At 42.7% G+C, this 21235-nt stretch overlaps 2 protein-coding genes across 2 annotated transcripts in view; both read right to left on the bottom strand.

The window, feature by feature from the left end:
• Positions 1–1729: 1729 nt before the first annotated feature.
• Positions 1730–17367, bottom strand: KCNK16 (potassium two pore domain channel subfamily K member 16). The gene is made up of 5 exons (XM_053382934.1): positions 16682–17367; positions 12031–12145; positions 10985–11151; positions 6614–6779; positions 1730–3702 (listed from the first exon to the last, which is right to left on the bottom strand). The coding sequence occupies exons 1-5, from the start codon at positions 16892–16894 to the stop codon at positions 3479–3481; spliced, it is 885 nt and encodes a 294-aa protein (XP_053238909.1). The 5' UTR covers positions 16895–17367; the 3' UTR covers positions 1730–3478.
• Positions 17368–18805: 1438 nt separating this feature from the next.
• KIF6 (kinesin family member 6) overlaps positions 18806–21235 on the bottom strand; it is a 157021-nt gene continuing 154591 nt past the window's right edge. The window contains exon 23 of the transcript XR_008329668.1: positions 18806–19687. The gene's annotated coding sequence lies outside the window, so the exon portion shown is untranslated. The remainder of the gene's footprint in view (positions 19688–21235) is intronic.

Consider the following 21235-nt stretch of genomic DNA (forward strand, 5'->3'; position numbering starts at 1 on the left):
CCCCACTCTTCCCATATCTTTCTCTCATCTTGGACTCTTATCTTCGCTGTCATAGTTGCAAGTTCCGCATATTCAATCAACTTATATTGTCATTCTTCTTTCGTTGGAGTTTTTTGTCCTTCCATTTTTTAGCATATAATATCCTAACCACTGTAGTTGCATAGAGGAAGAGGCTAACTTTCTTTTTAGGGATATCTCCATTAGTTATGCTTAGTTAAAAAAAAAGCCTCATTTTTTCTTTTTCTTTCTTTCTTTTTTGAAAAGTCAATCTTAGCATCTTTTTGAATTCTGTGTAGATCATTTCCCAATACCATTTAGCTGTTTACAGGACCGCCACATATGCATGAAGGTCCCCTCTACCTCCTGGCATTTCCAACATAATTTGGATCCCTTTTCAATAATTTACTAGGAGTTAAATACCACCTATAAATCTCCCCTCCCCTTTAAATAATAATAATAATAATAATAATAATAATAATAATAATAATAATAAATTTTATTTATATCCTGCCCTCCCCAGCCGAAGCCGGGCTCAGGGCGGCTAACAATAATAAAATAATGCAGCATTCTAAAATCATTTCATTATAAAATTAATTCAAATCAAATTGATGGCAACCATTGGGCTAGAGTTCTGTGAAGAGATTGCCAAAGGAGGGAGTCAGGCTAAATAATAATAAATTTTATTTATATCAATAATAAATTTTATTTATTTAGGGCATAGCATGCCAAGAAGTTCAGTGTTGATTTCCATAGCCTCTCCTACACTTCCATTTCTATATTATGGCCAATGTCTATCGCCCAATGTGTCATAGTCGCATTTATAATCTCATCCTTTGTCTCTCATTCTAGCAGTATTTTATAAATTTTTGAAATACATTTTTTGTTGCTTCCAATTATCACTTATGGATCAGTAGCAGGTTAGAGAACAAGAAGCAGAGAGTGGGAAGGTGAGTTCTTTCATTAAACTTGTTTGTAAATGGTCTGGAGTGAGCAGTGAGGGAGCCAAGTTTGCAGATGACACCGAATTATTATGGATGACCTTTCTAAAGTCTTAACCCATGTATGGCATCATGTATTATCTATTATCAATTGCCATTTATCATTATTGCTGTTGAATTTATGCCCCTTCTTTTCTTCTGACAGAGTCCAGGGCAGCAAACACATCCACAATACCTACCTTAATTGATGTGGAAACCATGTATAGTTTATTGCTTCTCTTTTATAAAATCCAAAAATAATAATAAGTGTATTAGCTAGCCCCCACCCTCAAACAAGAGAGTTCAGATTTTGTGGTAAAGGTGAATGAATCCATTTGCCAGTTTCAAGAAAGATTATGAATGGATTTTTCAAGGGGCTTGCCATTTCACCACAAAGAAGTGATATATAACAAATGACCAGTTGGAGAGTAATATTCTACACACTGTTGAACCCTGCAACATGTAATCTTCTGTGTGCTTAGAACATTATGATCCAGGAGATGGAAAAAAAGTGTGTGGATTGCTATATTTTGTGTCAGACAAATGAAGCTGGTACGATACCGAATGGCTGACGTTGAGGCACGGAATTGGAGGTTATGTGAACCTTATATCCCTAAACTTCTTATCTTGAAATAGACAACTTTGAGGACAATTGTTATCTCCAAGAATAAAATCTGACACATGCAGTTCAATTTTATGGCTTAGCCTCTAGTGGTGTCCACCAAACTTTTTTCAAAGAGGGCCAGATTTGATGAAGTGAAGGGCTGACCAAAGTTGTTAACCTTTTTTTAGGATTGAAGTTGTTGAGCTTTTTTATGATTTTACTCCAAAGTTGCCGAGCTTTTTTTAGGATTGAAGTTGATTAGGCCCCCAAAATGGACTTTGGACATGCCTGGACTAGCTAACCTTTTGGAGCCTCAGTTTTGTGCAATTTTAATGGGGATAATTTTACTATCAGCATTTTTTATGGAAAAGGTCCTGAGGAAAGTGCAGGCATTCAGTTACAAATGGAACCTTTCCCCATCTCGACTGGTTCTATCAAGGCTTTATAAGGAAGGGAAGGCTGACTGTCTAAGGAGTGATTTCCAGAGCTACCATTTAAAAAGGGAATAGGGATCACCTAACAGCTCTCAGCAGTTGGTACCTGTTGTTGTTGAGAGGCGCTTGAAAACAGATGAAGGAATTCTACCCTGTTAGTTTTACTATATCTCTTAACTGCATTTGGTGCATGAGGAAACAGTGGTTTAGGCTGATATTTGCAGAGCTCCTGACAGTCGGCTCAATCTGTCCAGAAGATCCAATGGGGTTGGTAATACACAGAAGATAATCTTCATTCAATAGCTTTCTTCATCAGGGTTTTGTCTTGCTGATCAATGTGGACATGCATGCAGCCACTTGGCAGAAGTATGCAGAATGTAGCACACAGGTTATTCCCTCTCCCATCAGCAGAAGTAGGGACAGGAGGAATCGTGTCTTTCACATTTTATTTGCCCTCATGGTTCACTGCTGAATGTAGAAATCTGTTTCCCACTCATTCGTTTTAGCCATTGGCATTTCTATGTGCTAAGCAAAAGTTTAACCTTTCACACATTACTGCTACCCAGTAGTCACCTAGCTCAATCCACACTTACCAGAAGATCAGGAGGAAGGAAATCTATTGAATGCTGGCTGGCCTAGCATGACTTGACATCTAGAATCTTGATCTGTCTTCCCACTAGGGGAGAAGACGTCCATTGTAGGTTTAAGGAGTCCTAAATTGGTAGTATAGATGATTTCTGGGGATCATAGGACCTAAACCTACAAATACCCTCAAATTTGTAGGGATGGCAGTGGATAAAATAAGTTGGTTTACCTTTACCTTTCTCTGTCTCTGGTAATGGAAGAAGGGGAGGGAACAAATTCCATTGGCAGTCTGGAAACCTGAGACCAGAACCTGTCCCAAACTTAACATGTAGAACTGGGAACATCTAAATCTTGTTCTATCCGCAAAGATCAGAACCACTTGAGAGATTTCAGATTACAGTTTGCTTAAGGAAAACACAAAAGCAGATAGCAGTGACTCTCCCTTGTTTCTCTTGATATCAGTTTTGGAGGAAAAATGAATCTCTACAAATGGTATGTTGCAACCTTGGTAGTGTCAGCTGGTTTGCTCCTGCTGGAAACAGTGGTATCCATCAGTCCAAATGCTGAATTGAATTAAACAAGATGATGTAGTCTAATGGTAGACTGTATATTTGCGGAAGGAATCAGATGTGTGGAAAACATGTGGCATTGACACTTTCAGTTTGTTTTCCTTCAAAGGCTTCATTGGGCTGTTTGCGGTACATATTGTCAAAGCGTTTCTTCTGTTTCAGAAAAATCTCCTTTCCCTTATGAAGTGACCCACTCATTATGTACAGTATCTGATGCAAGATGTCTTGCCCACAAACATCACTTTGTAGGCATAAGGGAAAGGACAAGAGAGTTGTTGGTTTTTTGTGTTGCTTATCCATAAGTCACTCTCAGCTAGGGATATGGATCCTGGGTTGATCAGGGTTATCCTCTAATTTGGTGACAGCTGTCTCTGCAGTGCCTGGGCCAGACTTCTGCCAATTAAGCTGTAGGAATTTCTCCATCAGGTCAGCTCCCAGATTAAAGATCAGAGCGAGCCAGACTAAGCCAAAAATAATCCAGATTGCTGCCAGGCTTCTGTACACTGATATATAATGCTTATTAGGATCTGTGCCTAGAAAGAAAGAAAAAACCAAGAAAACCCACAAGTAAGATTTGGTTTCTCTACAATTGGGAGGAATATATGCCAACACAATGAGCACCATGCACACATACACAACTCATATGCACATGTGTACAAAACCATGCAAGATTCTTAACTGGCATTCCACCTGTGTGCATTTGCCCACAGATTAGAAGTGATGTGATATTTTCCTGGATACTCATTATGAGTTGCATGCCTAGGATAGGTTTGGTTTTTCTGCCTTTACGGTGTGGTCTGTCAGATTATGCCCATTCTTACTTTCCCAAGGTTTACAACTTTCCCAGACTGTTATTCACCATCCCCAATGTTGCATCAGGTCTACTGTTAGCATGAACGAGATCCACATGAAACTATCCTTACCATAGCCACCAGGTCATTGTCCCTGAACCTTGCTACTCTGATGAAAGCAACATAGGAAAATTTTATAGAGGGACTAGGTATGTTAGTCACTTGCAGCTAAAACAGTTAGTCTTGCTGTGGCACTTTAAAGACTAACACATTTAATAATGGCATAAGCTTTCATCGGCTCAAGCCCAGTTCATCAGCTGCATGAAAGTAAAATCATAGTTGGCAGCTATATAAAGGAGGACATTATACAATCGGAGTTCAGTGGCAATGGGATGCAAAAAGTTACAGTCAGAGATAAGTAGAGCTTGACTGTAAATTAAGTAGGCAAACTTTTACCCTTAGTGATAAGTGCTGAAATCATTGCATTAACACCAATAGTGGGGCAGGTCGGAGAACATTCTGAACATTTCCAAAACACCCTGTAAATGACCTTAAGGTTGTCATTCTGGAACCAAGGAACTTCAAAGGAAGAGTACAGCATGAAACAACCAAATTACAATTCATCAAGAATTCCAGTGCTTTGTGGGTTAAAGTATGACGAAGGATTTTAAAAATCATGGTGCATACACTAATTAGCTGTCTAATGCCAGAATATCTGTGTTTATCTAGTCCATGGGTAGGCAAACTAAGGCCCGGGGGCTGGATCCGGCCCAATCGCCTTCTAAATCCGGCCCGTGGATGGTCTGGGAATCAGCGTGTTTTTACATGAGTAGAACGTGTCCTTTTAGTTAAAATGCACCTGTGGGTTATTTGTGGGTCATAGGAATTCTTTCTCTTCCCCCCCCCTGCAAAAAAATATAGCCTGCCCCCCACAAGGTCTAAGGGACAGTGGACTGGCCCCCTGCTGAAAAAGTTTGCTGACCCCTGAACTAGTCCAACATTATCTGCTCCAATTGGCAATAGTTCTACAGAGTGTAAGGCAGAAAGGTGCTTTTCTTATCGTCTGCTACCTAATTCTTCTAACAAGAGTTTCTGGGGTGGGGCATGGGGGAGGATTGAAACTGGGACCTTCTGCAAGCAAAGCATATGTGCTACCACTGAGCTGTGTCCTCTCCCCTGACAGGCCAAGAGAAAACAATTTGGGATACACATGACCTCAACTTAGTCCTGTAAGTTGATTTAGGAAAAGCACATGACTCTGCAAGAAAGTTTCACATGTTGCTGGCTCTGCATGAATGCAAACCAGAGATGAAGGAAGTGGTACTTGGGAGGAAAAGAGGAACCAAAGAGTTAGGGTGAAATAAGCTTCCCTATGCATGGAGGGGGTTTTTTTTGTGTGTGTATAAATAAAATAGAACACACTGCAGTTTCTTGCTGCAAAAATCAATGGCAATCTCAAGGAATCCTTTTCTTCCAAAGCAAATAGAATGAGGAACAAGGAACAAACATTTATGTCTGTTTCCAAAAAGAAGACCACGTAATGTTGTCAGCTCCTATAGCAGTCTATGAACACAGGTTTAAAAGTAAAACAAAACAAAACAAAACACCACCATAGGCATTTCCCATGTTATGAATAGTGTGTTAAGTCATCTTGACGGTGCCATTTTGCAGCACATGGTTTTTCGCAACATGTTTTTGTGTAGATTGCCACCAAACACCTTATTTTTTGGACATGAAAGGAACAGCAATTTTTTTGCGTGCTTTGTGAAGCCTGGCTGAGCACATTTCAGGCTCTATGTGTATGTACAACCCCCCCCAAACCCCCATCTATATATGCTTTGTGTAAATGTAGGGTTGTCACCATCATGCTCAGCTTATAAGTTTCCCAGAAGCATCTGGCTGGTGAATGTTGAAGATGGAATGCTGGACCAGATGGACCTGATTGGTCTGATCCAGCAAGACACTTCTAATTCCAGTTACTCCTTTCAGGATTGGAGGATTGCATTGAGTGGGAGAAATAACAATAACAGAAGGGGAAAGAGAGCACTCTTCTGTCAGTCCTGTGCTGCTTAGTGTGGAACTGTTCCTATCACTATAAATGAGGAGACTCACTCATGGCCACAGTAAACAAGCAGGGCTGGCTCAAGACATTTTGCTGTCTGAGGCAAACAACAAGATGGGGCCCTTCCCCAGAGCACTTGTGTAGGGGATGCAGTCACATCCCTGGTCACTCCCCCTACCTCAGCATCTGCCTCACTCTGTCTCATTGTAGGGCCGGCCCTGATCACAAGCAAATGGTCATTGCTATTAGTTCACTTTGTCATTGGTGTGATGCTTACGTTGGTTGGACTGCATGTGATTTAAGCAAGAGCATGTTTTAAACAAATGTCTTTTCCTCCTTGAAAGTATAACTCCTTAGTTCTTAATAGAGCTGGTTAAGCACTGTTTAGTGAATGAATGCATGAATGAATCAATTTTGGCACTTATTTGCAGCCTCAGCAGAGAAGTAATGAATAATCTAGATGTTACATGCACTGATTGCACTGTGATCACATTCCTGGATTTCATTAGAGTTCCTCCTAATCAAAGTTAATTGGGAGAGGAGGACGATCTCAGGGGCAGAATATGTCACCACCACCACCCTTTCTATTACCTACTACATAGTCTCCAAATCCAATGGTGCTGAGGGTGATGAAGGTGAAGTAGAAGCCTTCTCCATAACTCCAGCCTTCCACGTAACTGAAGATCATGGGTGGGAAAACCAGAAAAAGCAAAGTCCCAACCATCAGGAAGAATCCCATTGTCAGAGTCTGAACCACCTGAGAAACATGAGAAGGGAAATGACAGTTTAGAAGAACTATGCTTCTGCCTGGCATGACTTGGTCTGGTTGGTCTGAGTGCTTTCAGATAAGCTACCTAAAGGCTGTTTCATACAGTCTCATACCTGTTTCATACCGTTTTATAGCCCCCCCAGTGGAGCTTCTAAAAACCTCTTCCATGGAGCAAAGATCCATGTAAATGAGAAGTGGGGAACCTTTTCTGGCTGGTAGGCCAGATCCTTATCCCATCTGTCAATCATCTGTTGTCACTATGATGCCAGGTGACCGTGTACAGTGGTACCTCGGGTTACAGATGCTTCAGGTTACAGATGCTTCAGGTTACAGACTCCGCTAACCCAGAAATAATACCTCGGATTAAGTACTTTGCTTCAGGATGAGAACAGAAATTGTGCTCCGGCAGCGCGGCAGCAGCAGGAGGCCCCATTAGCTAAAGTGGTACCTCAGGTTAAGAACAGTTTCAGGTTAAGAACGGACCTCCAGAACGAATTAAGTTCTTAACCCGAGGTACCACTGTACTTTGAAGCCTCTGTTTTCAGGACGTCAAAGTACAGTGCAGGTTGATTGAAAGGCCTTTTGCAAGCAGCCCCATACTGCTCTTTAAACTCCCTAAAACTGGAGGTTCAAATAGTAGCACAGGGCCACTTCCCAGTGGGCTTTCAAACAACCTCACACTGCTCTTTGAACCTCCATATTTCAGAAGTTCAAAGAGCAGTGTGGGGCTGTTTGAAAACCCTTTTGAGAGCAGCATAGGACTGTTTACAAAAGGGCTTTCAAACAGCCCCATACTGTTCACCGAGCCTCCATTTTTTTGGAAGTTCAAGGAACAACACTGAAGGGAAAAGTAGTTTTCAGTCAATGGAAGCCATTTTCCTCTCCTGGAATGCACTCCCTCTGGAGAACACCCTGCTCCAGCAGAGGAACAACTGGGAACTCACTTTAAGCTCCCAATTGTTCCTTTGAAGCCCTGCCCTTACCTGCCCCACACCTGACATCATATATGTATGTCAGGTGCAGGGTGGGTGGTGTAGCTTGTCCAGAACCACTTCTCAGACCAAATGGGAAAGCCTGGCAGGCCAAGTTTGGACCATGGGTCAGAGGCTCCCCTCCCCAGATGTAAATGATGGCGGTCCTTAGCCTCTTAACCATGTATTCCGGAGACTGACTTTTACACAGCAAAAAGACAAAAAGTAGGAAAAGACAGAATTTGTGTCCCTTTCCATGTCTAGACAGGAGTATCCCCCCTCCAAGCTCACAAGGGCTAAAGAAATTAAATCAACTAGCATTAATTAATGCCTCCTCCACAACTCACTCCTAGCATTCTATAAATCTTTATCAAACCACGACTTGGTCTGTTTTCTTCTTCCTGCTGTGCAGGCAGAAGTCCTTTAGCTAATGAGACGACTTCAATGGATGCAAGCTATGATCAACCTTGATCACATATTAAAACAACAGGGAATGGGCTTGTTAAAAAGAATAACAGATAGCAACTTGTTAAAAAAGAAAAAGAAGGCAAGGGGCTGGTAAGGTGAGGAGTGGGAGTCAAGAACATATGAAGACAGATTCTTGGCAATAGACAATTGGTGGTGCAGAACAGGGATCCAAGACTGACCCCAGAAAACATTTTATGGAGTTAAGAAACAGTTAATTAGGAATGCAGTGGACAGGACTGCTGATACAACTAGCCACAAGAACTTTCATATGCAGTTTTTTTTCTGCAAAAGAGGCAAAGTTTATGGACTAGGAGGCAACTAGAGAAGTTTTAAAATCTGCAGTTCCCCTGAATTTTGTCAGGTAGGATTTTTGTTCCTTCTAAATAAGAAAGTAGTAGTGGAAGAAAAACCTGCTTTGAGAAAATACCAAAAAATGTTCTTCCCTCTAAAATTGCATAGTCATACCTAGAAAGCATACTATACTGGGAAATAATATGAATAATCTCTCTGATATTTGTGTTTTGTGAAATTGCAGTCTTTCATCCTGCTTCCAGGATTTCAAAACTTGCTATGTCGTGAGAGATTAACAGTGCGATCCTATACATTTTTACTTGTGACTAAGTCCCTTTGAGTCCAGTGTGACAAACTGCCATGTAAGTGATTCTGGCCTAAGTACCAAAGGCAGAGATTTGGGTTGGGTTGATGGTGTCTGCTATTTCTGGGAACAATGATTTATAAATGGCTTTTTTCCTGCATGTCTTTTTCCTTTGTCATGGAGTCATGGAACATGCTCATTTTTAAAACACACACATGAAATCTGTTTTTCTCAGGAGGGAAAAGGCTCCTTTGTGTGGTACAGGCCACACAGTTTAGAACGAGCACAAACAATTGCCTCCTGGAATATCCCTGTGAACAGTTGTAATTCAGAGGAGGCATCTACAAAGTTTGCCTGGCCCTAGAGGTTTAGCTGAATTTCTGGTTGCCACAGCGCCTGATCCCAGTCTCTGACTCAAGGGTTGAGGTAAATTCTCATTTCTGGTTAGGTCCAAGGAACAAGCAAGAAGTCTTGTTTGCTTCTGGGTGTCTATGAAGTCCAGTGCAAGGTCAGGGACAACCCCCTGCCTTTATTCCAGATCCAAGACTTGGGAGAAGAGATTGGTCTTACCAGTGAGGGTCACTGCACTGGAGATGATTTCTCCAAAGCCTAGTGTGCGGTCATGAGGACCTGCCTGGTTCCCACTTTGTGGTGGGTCAGGCGTTCGCTAGATCAGATATGGTTGCCCCTACTGACGGCTACTCAAAATTTCCTCAGACCCTCTTAATTCACACTGGAAATTGTTGTATAAGGAGAGAGGATATGTAGCAGTCAAATGAGTAGGTATGCAAGAGCAGATTGCATCTGACAGACATTTCAGTGTCTTTCAGGTGCTGGATATATATTCAGAGCAAGGTATTGTCTACCATCCCAGAGCAAAAAAGCTAATAGAGAAGGCCCCTCCTGCTCCCTTGGTATGCAACCTGGAACCTTCTAGAACAAGGGTGGGGAATCTCAGGCCCCATAGGATGCTTCCCAGGCTATGCCACCTCCCCAGACCACACCCCTCACTGGCCCTGCCTCAGGTCCTCTTGAGTGCTTTTGCCTGGCTGTGATGTGTCCTTGAATTGTGACCATGCCTTTTGGTTGGTTGGTTGGTTGGTTGGTTGGTTGGATGGATGGATGGAGGAACGTGTTGCTGTCTGCCTGGATAAATCCTTGGTTTCTGGTGCTTCCAGTGTGGTCTACTTTACCCAGGCAGGGGACACCTTTATTTTTATGAAATTGATTTTTTTGGTTTGTTCCAAGAATTAACTGTGCAACTTAAGTTCTCCTGACAGGAAACATTGATGGCTATCTCCATGGGGCAATATTGTCTTGAGGCACCAGTGTTCTCAGTAAAACAAAGGTTTCTCTTCAGCTTACCTTATACTTCCATAAGCAATTACACCTTCCTGCAATTTGTCTTCTCCACGAAAGACTGAGTGTCTCACTCAACTTGAAAAGACCACTCATCCTGATGACCTTTCAATAGTTTAGATTTACTGGGTGGTGAAGTTTGTTTGTTCCTTTTAAAATAAATTTCTACAAATTTTGAGGGGTAGGGTGGTTTCCACTTGTTAAAGATTTTTTTTAATTAAAAAAATACTTTTGTTATGTCTGTCATCTTCATTTGTCACTGTGTTCTGGCAAGCCTGTTTTTATATTACTTTCATTTTGCACATCATCGCCATCCAACTCTGACCCCATCTCCTTCCACGAAACCTTGCCTGCTTCCTCCAACATTTTCTCTTGGGGCCACACACCATCTGGAATCATTTGTTATTATTCATATGAGGGATCCTTTACATTTATAGGACTGCCTGAACTGCATTTGCTGAAATGGCGTCTGACACATTCTTTCTATGGTGGTTTGCAGAAATAGGTTCTGGTAAATGAGAAATGACACAGAACAGAGAACTGACTTGATAGCAGCCATGGGTGTTTGCAATCAAGCAACTTGTATCTGTTCAATTTAAAGCTTTCTTCTTCTTTTTTTGGAAATTCAAGTACATCCCTGTCCTGAAGTCCTGAGTCAGCCAATTACTGTCACAGGAGAGGAAGCAACATCTGTATGAGTTATAATGAGTCTAAGGCACCCCTGCCTGTCCTAAAATGATACATGAAAGTCACCTTTGAAAAGCAAGGAAAGGGTATCAATGTTGAACAAGCATCTGTACCTGAGCTCGGCCTGGCTTGTGGACCCATCTCTCCAAGTTGATCAGGTGAATGGTGAGCCCTTTCCCCAGCTGATTGAGAAATGCCAGATTAAGGGGCACTCCAAACAAGGCATAGAATACACAGAAGACCTGCCCTGGGACTGTGCTGGGGGCCAAATTCCCATAACCTGAAAGAAAAGCAAAAAGAATTGAAAATAGTCACACTCGCTTAACAGGGCTCAACATTTGCTTTGACCACATCGGACGTGGAATAGTCATCTATATTGGGTGACTAATCCCAAGTTCCAGATGAAGTTCCAGACTCCCTGCACCCCATTTTTTTGAAGCACATTTGTCACTATCTTGTTGGGAAAAAGTGGGCAGCATGTAGCTGTCTACTCAGAAGCACACTCTGTTGAATTCTATGGGACTTATTCCTTGGTGAGCGACTTTAGAACTGCTACAGAGCATTGGCTGGTTTATGCTGTATATTTACAAAGCAGACACTTTCAGACTTCCATGGGTATGCAATAGTGGCTGCTAGTCCATTAGGGCCCCACCAATCTCACCCAAACCCCACCTGCCTGCCTTTTTACTGGGGATGACCCTTCTCACCAGTTCCTCTTCCTTAGTTTCAGTGTTGCCTTCAACAGGGAAGAGGTTGGAGACAAAACTAGAATGAGTTGGCTCTGCCTGTCATCTGTTGTGGCTCCACCTACTGTTGGTCTCCATGGCTACTGCCCTACCAGTTCTGATTGGCACTAGTTACTGCTGGAATGCACGTGATAGACTTCAACACATGCAAAACTGACTACACACACACACTCCATCCTACAGGACCAGAAAATTAGTCATGGAAAACGTACGCATAAAAATAGGCGTTGGTTGAATATATGGCTTTTTAAATACATCTTTCAACGCCAGAGACCCTTCTGACGCAGGTTTGCCAGGTTCACTTTGTACCATCAGTCACAGATGATTCAGTACTTCACTGAAAATCTTGCAGAACTCCAACAAGGAAAGATTTATCGGGGGGAACCTCCCGCAAAACACCCAGCTCACCTTACCTACGGTGGTGACCACCGTTCCAGCAAAGAAGAAGCTGTTGCTGAAGTCCCAGTTGCTGGGGTTGGTGGAGTTCCCTTCAGGGTTGACACCTTTCTCCCAGGCTTCCATAATGACCTGAAGTGGGATCATTTACAGGGGGAGGAATAGAAGAATGTTGTCACATCATGAACTGGGAGAGTCTCACCAGCCAGAGAGTAAAGCACATTTATGCGGCCACAGGTTCAGTCTGTCAACAGCTGCTTTTGTAGCAGGGCTGAAAAGGACAACGGTCAATGAGCCAAAGTAAGCAGCACTTCTTGATACACCAACATACTCACATAGCTTCATAAAGTGGCTCTGTATATGCAAAAAATCATAAAATGGTTTCCTGGCAAGGATTTCTTGGTTAATGCTGGAACTGTCTGGACTGTAGATATGCTTTTGCATTGCTCCTGCACTCTGTGATCAACACTGTGATCTGAGCAGGCTAATGGAAGGGGCATCTGCTCTGGGCCAAAGTGTATTAGGGAAAAGGAGGGGAGGTAAAGGTAAAGGGACCCCTGACCATTAGGTTCAGTCGTGACCAACTCTGGGGTTTTGGCGCTCATCTCGCTTTAGCGGCCGAGGGAGCTTCCAGGTCATGTGGCCAGCATGACTAATCTGCTTCTGGCGAACCAGAGCAGCACACGGAAACGCCATTTACCTTCCCACCTATTTATCTACTTGCACTTTGACGTGCTTTCGAACTGCTAGGTTGGCAGGAGCAGGGACCGAGCAACGGGAGCTCACCCCATCGCGGGGATTCGAACTGCCGACCTTCTGATCGGCAAATCCTAGGCTCTGTGGTTTAACGCACAGCGCCACCCGCGTCCCAAAGAAGGGGATGCATACCTGTTAAATACATAATGTCAGCTGTGTTCTAACTACCTGGTTGCTGATGTCCCAGGTTGCTGATGTCCCAGACATTGTCCTTGACATGCTTGCTCCCTGCTGTGCCTGTTTCACGAGGAGGAACCTGTGACCTTCCAGCTGCTGCATTACAACTCCCATCCAACTTGAGCATTGGCCATGTTGGCTGAGGCTGGTGAGAGCTAGAGTCTCATAGCAACTGGAGAGCCACAGTTGGGGGTGAGCAAATGTGTCAATTTTGGGTTCCCTCAATTTCTTACCCCACCCCAATTTAATCTGGGCTGGGCTGTGGCCCTCCAGATGTTGCTGAACTCCCACCATCCCTCACCATGGGCCATGCTGGCAGAGGCTGATGGGAGTTGGAATCCAGCTACATCTGGAGGACCACAGGTTCCCTAGTCCTGTGTTAAAGGTCTTACACTACCATGGGCATAGCCAGGATTTATGTTGGTGGGGGCAGAAACACAAGTATTTTTTATTGATTTACTTGATTTGGGGGAAGCAGCTGCCCCCCTGCTCCCCTATGGCTATGCCCATGTACGCTACTATTTGTGATTAAACACTCCAATGCTGTGTTTAGGGTGAGCCAAATCTGCCATTGGCTGTGGCCCAAGAAAATGCCTAACCTTATGAAACAGCTTCATGTGCCACAGAAATCAGAAAAGCGTCAGCAGAGAAACCCAGCAGATAGATACAGATGCTGAGAAGTTCATCCTTGCAGACTCAAGGATGCTGAGTGATGGTTTAGCATGAAGCATCACATCAAAAGAGTGTGCTAAGATTACAATAGTATGAAGCCAAGGGTGGTGATAAGATTTCCTATTTACTTAATAAGGTCGTGGATGATTTATTGTGACGAGAGATATTTAAAAGCTGTTGTGTTGTAGCTGAAATGTTGGTGCCCTCTAGTGGTTTTGTTTGTATAGCAACCACTGCTGTAATCCTTGTGGCATCCTACATCAAAAAAGTTTCCTTTTAATGAAAGCACTTATGCACATGTCATGGCTTTTCTGAACTTCTGCTTATATAACAGAGGAGAAAATGCTCAGCTCCTTGCTCCCCAAATGACCTGCATTGTTTGCCTTTGGACAGCAATGCGCAGGGGTCTTCTATTTAAAACGTTGTGCCAGAGAAAATGTTAAAACAAAATAGCAATTTATGTATGTTATGAAGTACCCCTAAGCATACCCAGCTTTGCTGTGATAGCCTGCAACTCAGATGGAAGTGTTAATTATGGCATTACAGAAAGCCAGGCTCACATGTCCAAGCAGCTGAGTTGCAAAGAGCATCTGGTAAATATTTATTACCTGCCCTTCACCCCAAGGTTCCAGGGTGGGTGACAACATTAAATACATTTCATAGAATCATAGAACTGTCCAACCCCTTGCAATGCTGTAATAACAGCTAAAGAATCTCTGACAGATGACCATCCAACCTCTGCTTAACAAAACCCAATCAATGGGAATCCACCACCCTCTGAAGTAGTCTAAGTTCTTGCTGTCAGAAATGTGTAAATTTAAAAGTAAAAGGACATCAGACTCTTCCTGGAGGTATATAACCAAGATAGTGTCCCCTACGTGTCATTCCCTCTAGCCACCACCTGCTCCCCCACACAATTACTAATCAATAAGTTTTGATAGCCTGAGGATCTTGCCAGCAGAGCCCAGAACATATGTTACTCCTTTTCCCCATTTCATATAGACAGCAGAATAATATTTTCCCAGAAGGCATTTTGCAATTCTTTAGACAAACTCTCCCCAGCTGGCACCATTCAAAAGCTTCTTAAACCTATTCACTGTCAGGAAGGCGGGATTTACAGTCTTTGTTTCTATGTTAATTTCTGAAGCCCTGCTCAAGCCTAAGAGGGAATGCTTTTCATAATAGTGGCTAGGAATCTCTGGCTGATCAAGAGGATTCGTCTGTCTCTGGACAAGAACATTTCTTGTGGACCCCTTCCCAACTCATCTTCTCTCTTAGGCTTTCTTTCGCTCCTGCACTGAAGAGACCTCCATCAACCCCTATAGACTCACAGAATAAGGCATTCAACTCTCTCTCAAGCCCATCAGCTGGCCAAAGCCCCCTCTCCTTCTGCCTCTTCAGCTTTGAAGCCCCCTTTCTTGGGGAGAACTGCTCTCTTTTTTCTCCTTGTTGTGCTATTTCTTCCTCCTTAGTTAGGTCACTCCAGAATCTCAGATTCCCCTATTTTCACTGCTCTCAGCTATTGCCCCAAAGTCTTCCACTTCCCCCAAAGCCCCAATTTCCAGTCCTCCCTTATTATCCAGAAAACCTCCACTTCTCACTCTACAACCAAGGAGCTCGGCTCAGCATCCTCTGGCATAACTTTCATCCCTTCAGCTCAGCCCCCCCTCCCCAATTTATCTAGTCCCACCAAACTCTGGAGTGCATCCAGGTTTCAGTGACACAAGAGCCCTAAAACTCAGTGTCAGGATTTCATGTGAGAATTGCAGGCATGCATGTAAACTGTTACTCATCATAACCATTATTATGCCCAATGCAAAACCACTGGTTTCAAATGGGAGCACAGCTAAATTATAGAAAACTCATTTAAATATTTCAAGTAGTGAAATAAAAGCTTGTTTTCTCAGAAACAGGATCTCAAAATTCATGGCAGAATTGAGATTTTTAAATTAAACAAAGGATTAAATTTCCCATTATTCCTTAGCAACTGTATCTACATTTACTATTTAATATGCAGCCCTTTAAATCTAGAGAACTATTCTGCCTGGTTTTGAGAACTCATTCAATATCTGTCAGTAATGAACTGGAAAGCCAGGTGTCAGTGGATGTGCACTGCATGGTTTCCTCAACTCCATATACTTAACATCCTTAGTTTTATCTTAACAAAGGAAATATATTTCTCATTAAATCTTCTTGCATGAACAGAAATGGGCAAATGATTTGGGGATATAGTTGCTCAAGTGTTTGTGGCAAAAAGCAACAATATAAGCAATATTAATAGCAACAGCAACAAATAATTCAGATGATGAATGCAGAACCTATTTGGGTACAGATTTATGTGCATTTGGGTCTGTTCACAAGTTCCATGTCCACAGAAAGTTTCAGAGGGAGGGACATCACACTTGTGGCCACACAGCCACACTCCACAGAGCAATCCACTCTGGGTGGGGCAGGGGGAGTGGGAAAGAGGAGAGAATAACATTTCCCTATTCAAAAAATACTGGAAAGTTAAGAAACAACTATATTCACCCACTGAAGGTGCAGCCTTGAAGGGAAGACATGCAGGAAACCAGAAAGACATGTGCATTTAAAAACTCATTAAAACAGATTGTGGAAGGAAGCCTTTGGTCATATTAAAACACACATACATATACTCCACTGTAAAACCTTATTCATGGGATGAAAAGGGGAAACTGGAACAGTAGTATAATTTAAAACTCAATATTAGCTGCATTGCTAAATTTTGAAAAGGGGTTAGGAATCAGAGAGAAAATTCAAGAAAATCAAAATGGCTGCTGCATACATGGGTGTTTCCACAGCACTGATTTCTCCTAATCATATTATCTTTTCTGGGCATTCTCTGCTGGCTGTTGTTGTTCATTTTCAATTCCTACGGGCACAGATCCTCTCTGGAACCATAGTATCAGAAGTTGCGGAAGACCCAAATCCCAACCTCAAATCCTATGCCAGGATTTCCTGCACACCAGCCACCCACCCCACCATTAAAGTTACATGATGCAAAGATGGCCATAAAGTTGGGTTCCTTGGGGTTGCTCTCCTTACCTGCACAAACTGCTCCAGGGCTTGTCGATCCAAGCATGTGTAGTTCTGCAGGAACTTGAGTTTCTCCATTTGGAACTGGTCCCGAGTCTTGGCTTCTGCCTGCTTTTCCAGCAGCTGAAACACCAAGGCCCCCAGGAGGAGGTAGAAAAGGTACCCCAGCACCAGGGGCAGAGTCCAGCTGAGCTGCCGGTTGCACACTGTGAGGTAGGGCATGACTGTGGTTGGGAAGGCAGAGGCGACCTAGTTGAGTGGAGCACTCACTGGGTTAATGTTCCTGTTCCAAGAGGCACGGAAGAATCGCACGGCTGTATTCTCGGCTCACGCTGCTGAGATTCTGTTTAAACAGCTTTATGAGCATCAGGTCTGGATAACATGAGACTAATGCAAACAGATTTCACACACCACTTTATCTTTCCTTCAGCTGGGAGCAGCACACTTACGGCTAAAGACTACTGTAGCCGTCTGTCCTATGAAGACGTTCGCATAGTTTTAGAGAATAGTGAGTGTAAGGTGGCTCTGCTCTCGAAACTGATATCTTAATTTCCTGGATGGGCTAATAGTGATAAAAAGTTACTGATCAACTGTGGCTCATGTTGGTGGAAGGGCCAGTGGGAAAGTGCAGGAGCTGTGATGCTCACAGCACTTTGCTATAACTGCTAGACAACAGTACAAGGATACGTTACTTGAGGAAAGATGTCCTGAAGCAAAGGGAAAACCCAATGCCCCCAAAAGGCTGCTAACTGTTGGTTGTAATATAGGGAGAATGCCACATTTGTCTGCCTTATTAATTGCAAACTAGACTCTCATCCTTGGCATAACAAGTTCGCCTCCCAGCTTTTCAGCTGTATTCTGTGTTGCTGATGTTTGTACATGACTGAATCTCTCATCGTTGCTGCTTCCCATCTCTAGGTTGCCCTTTCAGTCTAAGGTGTGCGTGGGAAGCTGGCTAAAGGTTACTTTTTGTAGCTCAGATGGTCCCACAGATTTGCCTGGAAGGAAGCAATGGTTTTGTGGACAGAAAGCGGCAGAGAACCTCCAAGGTTAGTCAGAAATTGTCTTGGGTGCACATGGAAGATCCTTGACCAAAAAAAACAGTCCCTGGTTCCCTTTTTAATAAGCAATTCCCTATTTTGCGTTTAGGGCGCATGGTTTTTGTTAACCAGAAGAGCACCACTTGCAAAGAAAGCATCACACTGATGATCTTGAGCTAGGGCTCCTATTTATTTGCTCACTTTGATATCTTGCTTTCCATTTGTCATGGAATCCAAGGTGATGCAGATATAATCCCCAGGAGGCCACTAGCAACATCCAGACTTCCTTAGCTTCAGAAAAGTGGTGGGCTCACATGTCTTTGGACCACACTCTGCTCTGTGCTAGTGCACATCCTTTACATTCAGGTCTCATTCTCTCTGTTTTACCTCCAGCTGAAAGATCTCAGGTAGGTGAATTAAAAACCTCTACACCACCCAATATCTTGGGAGAGGTAGTATGAAATTTAATAAATAAAAAAGTATTTTACTTATTGATTTTACATTTTATTTAGTTTAAATTTGTCAACTGCCTAAAGGACATGGCTAACTGTGTGGTATATAATTGCCAAAAATAAATATGTAACCAAATGGAGGGTGGCGATTCAGGAGAATGGGTGGCACCAGCAATATCTTGTTTAGGAGAAAACCTGGTTTCTGGGATTTTGCCTGGCTTTTGAAACAAGTGGAAACTTCCCCTGAATTTAGCGCCGTGTTTGGATGCTGCAGTACTGGAGATTTTTATAGCTAAAACCAATGACAGCTTGTTGATATGGAAACAAATCAATTTGTTAGGTGAAATGTAATGATTTCTAATGACTTTTGACATGATTATTGCCTCTAATGGCAGGAATCATGTTGAAAGCATGTTAAAATAGCAAGCACCACAGATCAATTAATGGAAAATAAAATGTGCCGCACAGTGGTTGTTCTTTTAAACAAAGCTCCTGGATAAGATACATCCTGAGATGGGTTAATAATCAGGTTTCAGTAGAAAGAAGTATTTATTTTTGAAGAATCAATTGCCCATGCAAGACTGATGAGCATCCCAGCTGAATAGCCTGAAAGGAAAATGAAGTGGCTAACTCAAATTACATTTATTTAACAAAGACATTTTATTTTCTGAGATCTACAGATCAGTGACATGGACAGTGCATTCAAAAGCCTAATCTAATACAAGCCAGACACCATCATCCCCTCCCAGAATGGAAAATGCTATAGGGCACAATCCTCCAGAATGTTTGCTTGTTTCTTTAAAAGACCAAACGCTTTTATATTTATGTGTCCTTATTTACATAATTTAGGTTTTTCCCCCCTTACGTGAACAAGAGTATAGCAATGTGTTATATTTTCAGGCTTCACAGTAACGGTTAATTTTTAGTTTTGCTTTAGTCTGATAAACAGCTGGGCTTCTTTGAAGGGAGTGTTATTTAAATGCTTGCTAAATATTGAGAATCATTCCTGACTGCTGTGCGTATGCCCCCAGTGCCTAAATGAATCCTCAGTGATGTGCTCCTGGGCCTCAATGGCATGCAAAACCTGGCCCTGGTGTGGTGGTGGATCCTTCTCAGTGACCAGAGGGACCTCAGGAGACCCATTCCTGGCCCTGCTGGCCAGATGCCAGTGGGTCATATTAAGCTTCATACACCATGAGAATCTGGGCTGCCTTCTCGGGAGTCCTGGCCACAGCCACCTCAGGGTGGTGGGGGTACCAGAAGAGAGTCACCAAATATCTCTAACACTTGTCTTCACTTGGCCAGTGGAATAAAGCTCTGGAAGACTTGCCCACTGCATTGGCTTGAAACTGTATAAACTATCTTAATAAATCAGCTTCAGTGGTCTAGCAGTATGTAATTGTGTTCATTTACTACCCTTCTTTGGCTTCCCTTCGTGTGATAAAGAATCATAAGGCTGGAGGGGTGATTATTATTCCTGGTAATCTTTGCTCATCAGAGTCTTCTTCTCACCCAGGGATTCTCTGCAAACAAAGCAGGTGGAGTCAGAGTAATTTGCCCTGCCTGGAACCGATAAATAGTATTTACTATATTGGCAAGTTTACACAGCCATTGGTTTAATATCACCCTGGTTAGTATTCAGTGTGCATGAGATACTATTTACCAAAGAAAGCCTTCCACTGGTGGTTAAGTAGGCTGAAAGACAAATACAAACCTATATTCACAACTGTAGCTTCTGCTCTGCAAAGTCGTTTTTCCAAGGAGTGTGGAAATAATGTGTTTCTGTATGGCACATTATAACTACAATCCTATGCATATTTACCTGCAAGTAACCCTATTAAACACCTGCTGCATGAATGTGCTTACAATTCATGTTTATGGTCTCAGTCAGATTCCTTGTGCAAACTGGTCAGTGTTTATAACTCAGAACCACATGTTCTTCAAGTGCTGGAAGGGAACGTAAACAACACCAGGAGGATGAGCTCCCCAAACTGCACCCGTTTTGCATATTCCGTTAAAACCCACTTAATTTAAGTTAGCAAAACTTGTGACAATCAAGAAGCTGTAAGCAGGTTGCACTCCTGTCAAACTCTAGCTGACATTTCTTGATACCATGTCTGTGCCTATGTTTTTGGCCTGGAGATGAATTGCTGGTCTATTGCCTGCACATGACTGGCAGTGTAACTCATGTGCCTTCTGTTGGGATTGTAGCTGTGTGCTGTGGTCCCCAGACTTCACTTGAGGAGAGGCCCAAAGTGGTTTTCTGCTTTCCCAAATGCTAATCCTGGAGGCTGTGCTATGAATTTTGGCTACACTTAAGCAGGATTCTCGTTTTGAGGAGGAAAGGCGAAACCATTCAGCATCATGGAGATTCTGGTTATTTACTTCATTCTTATCAGAAGGGTACAGATCCTCATCCTAATTGCATTCTAAAGGTACCCAATCTGGCTGGATATGTCAGCAGTGCGCTGCAGCTGCAAAAAAGGTGAATGTGCTTTTAGGCTGCATTAAAATAACCATAGATACCAAGTCATGAGAAGGATAATTTCTAGTTCTGAGCACCACAGACAAATGGGAACAGGTTTAGGAGGGGGTAACGTGGATTGCTGCCAGTATGAAGGGCAGGTGTTATGAGGAAAAGTTCAAGGAACTAGATATATTTAGGGTGCTCTAGCTCTGGATTTCCTGCAATGAGAAGATGGTTGGATGAAATGGCTCACATGGCTTCCTTCGACACAACCATCATATGGTTGTTTCAAGGATCTCTCCTCTGGGAAACTGGTTCATTACACATTGTGTTATACTAGAGACAGGAAGGAAAGAAAGCAGCTTCAGGAAGGAGAATTCAGAACAGAGAAGCCACGGTGAGAGAGGAACTGCTCAACCTTTTCGGTGCTCAAAGCATCTTCTCTTGATCCCCCCCATCTCAAGGGGCCAAGGAACTGGGAACTGGTAATTTGGAGTGGCAAAGATACAGACATGAAAAAGGTTAAACACCCTCCTTCCCACACATATTGCTTCTGAGTGTCAATAGCCCAAAGGCTTAAATGTTTTCTTAAAAAATAAATAAA

This window comes from Podarcis raffonei, chromosome 3 (genome assembly GCF_027172205.1).
Source record: "Podarcis raffonei isolate rPodRaf1 chromosome 3, rPodRaf1.pri, whole genome shotgun sequence".
Taxonomy (NCBI): Eukaryota; Metazoa; Chordata; class Lepidosauria; order Squamata; family Lacertidae; genus Podarcis; species Podarcis raffonei.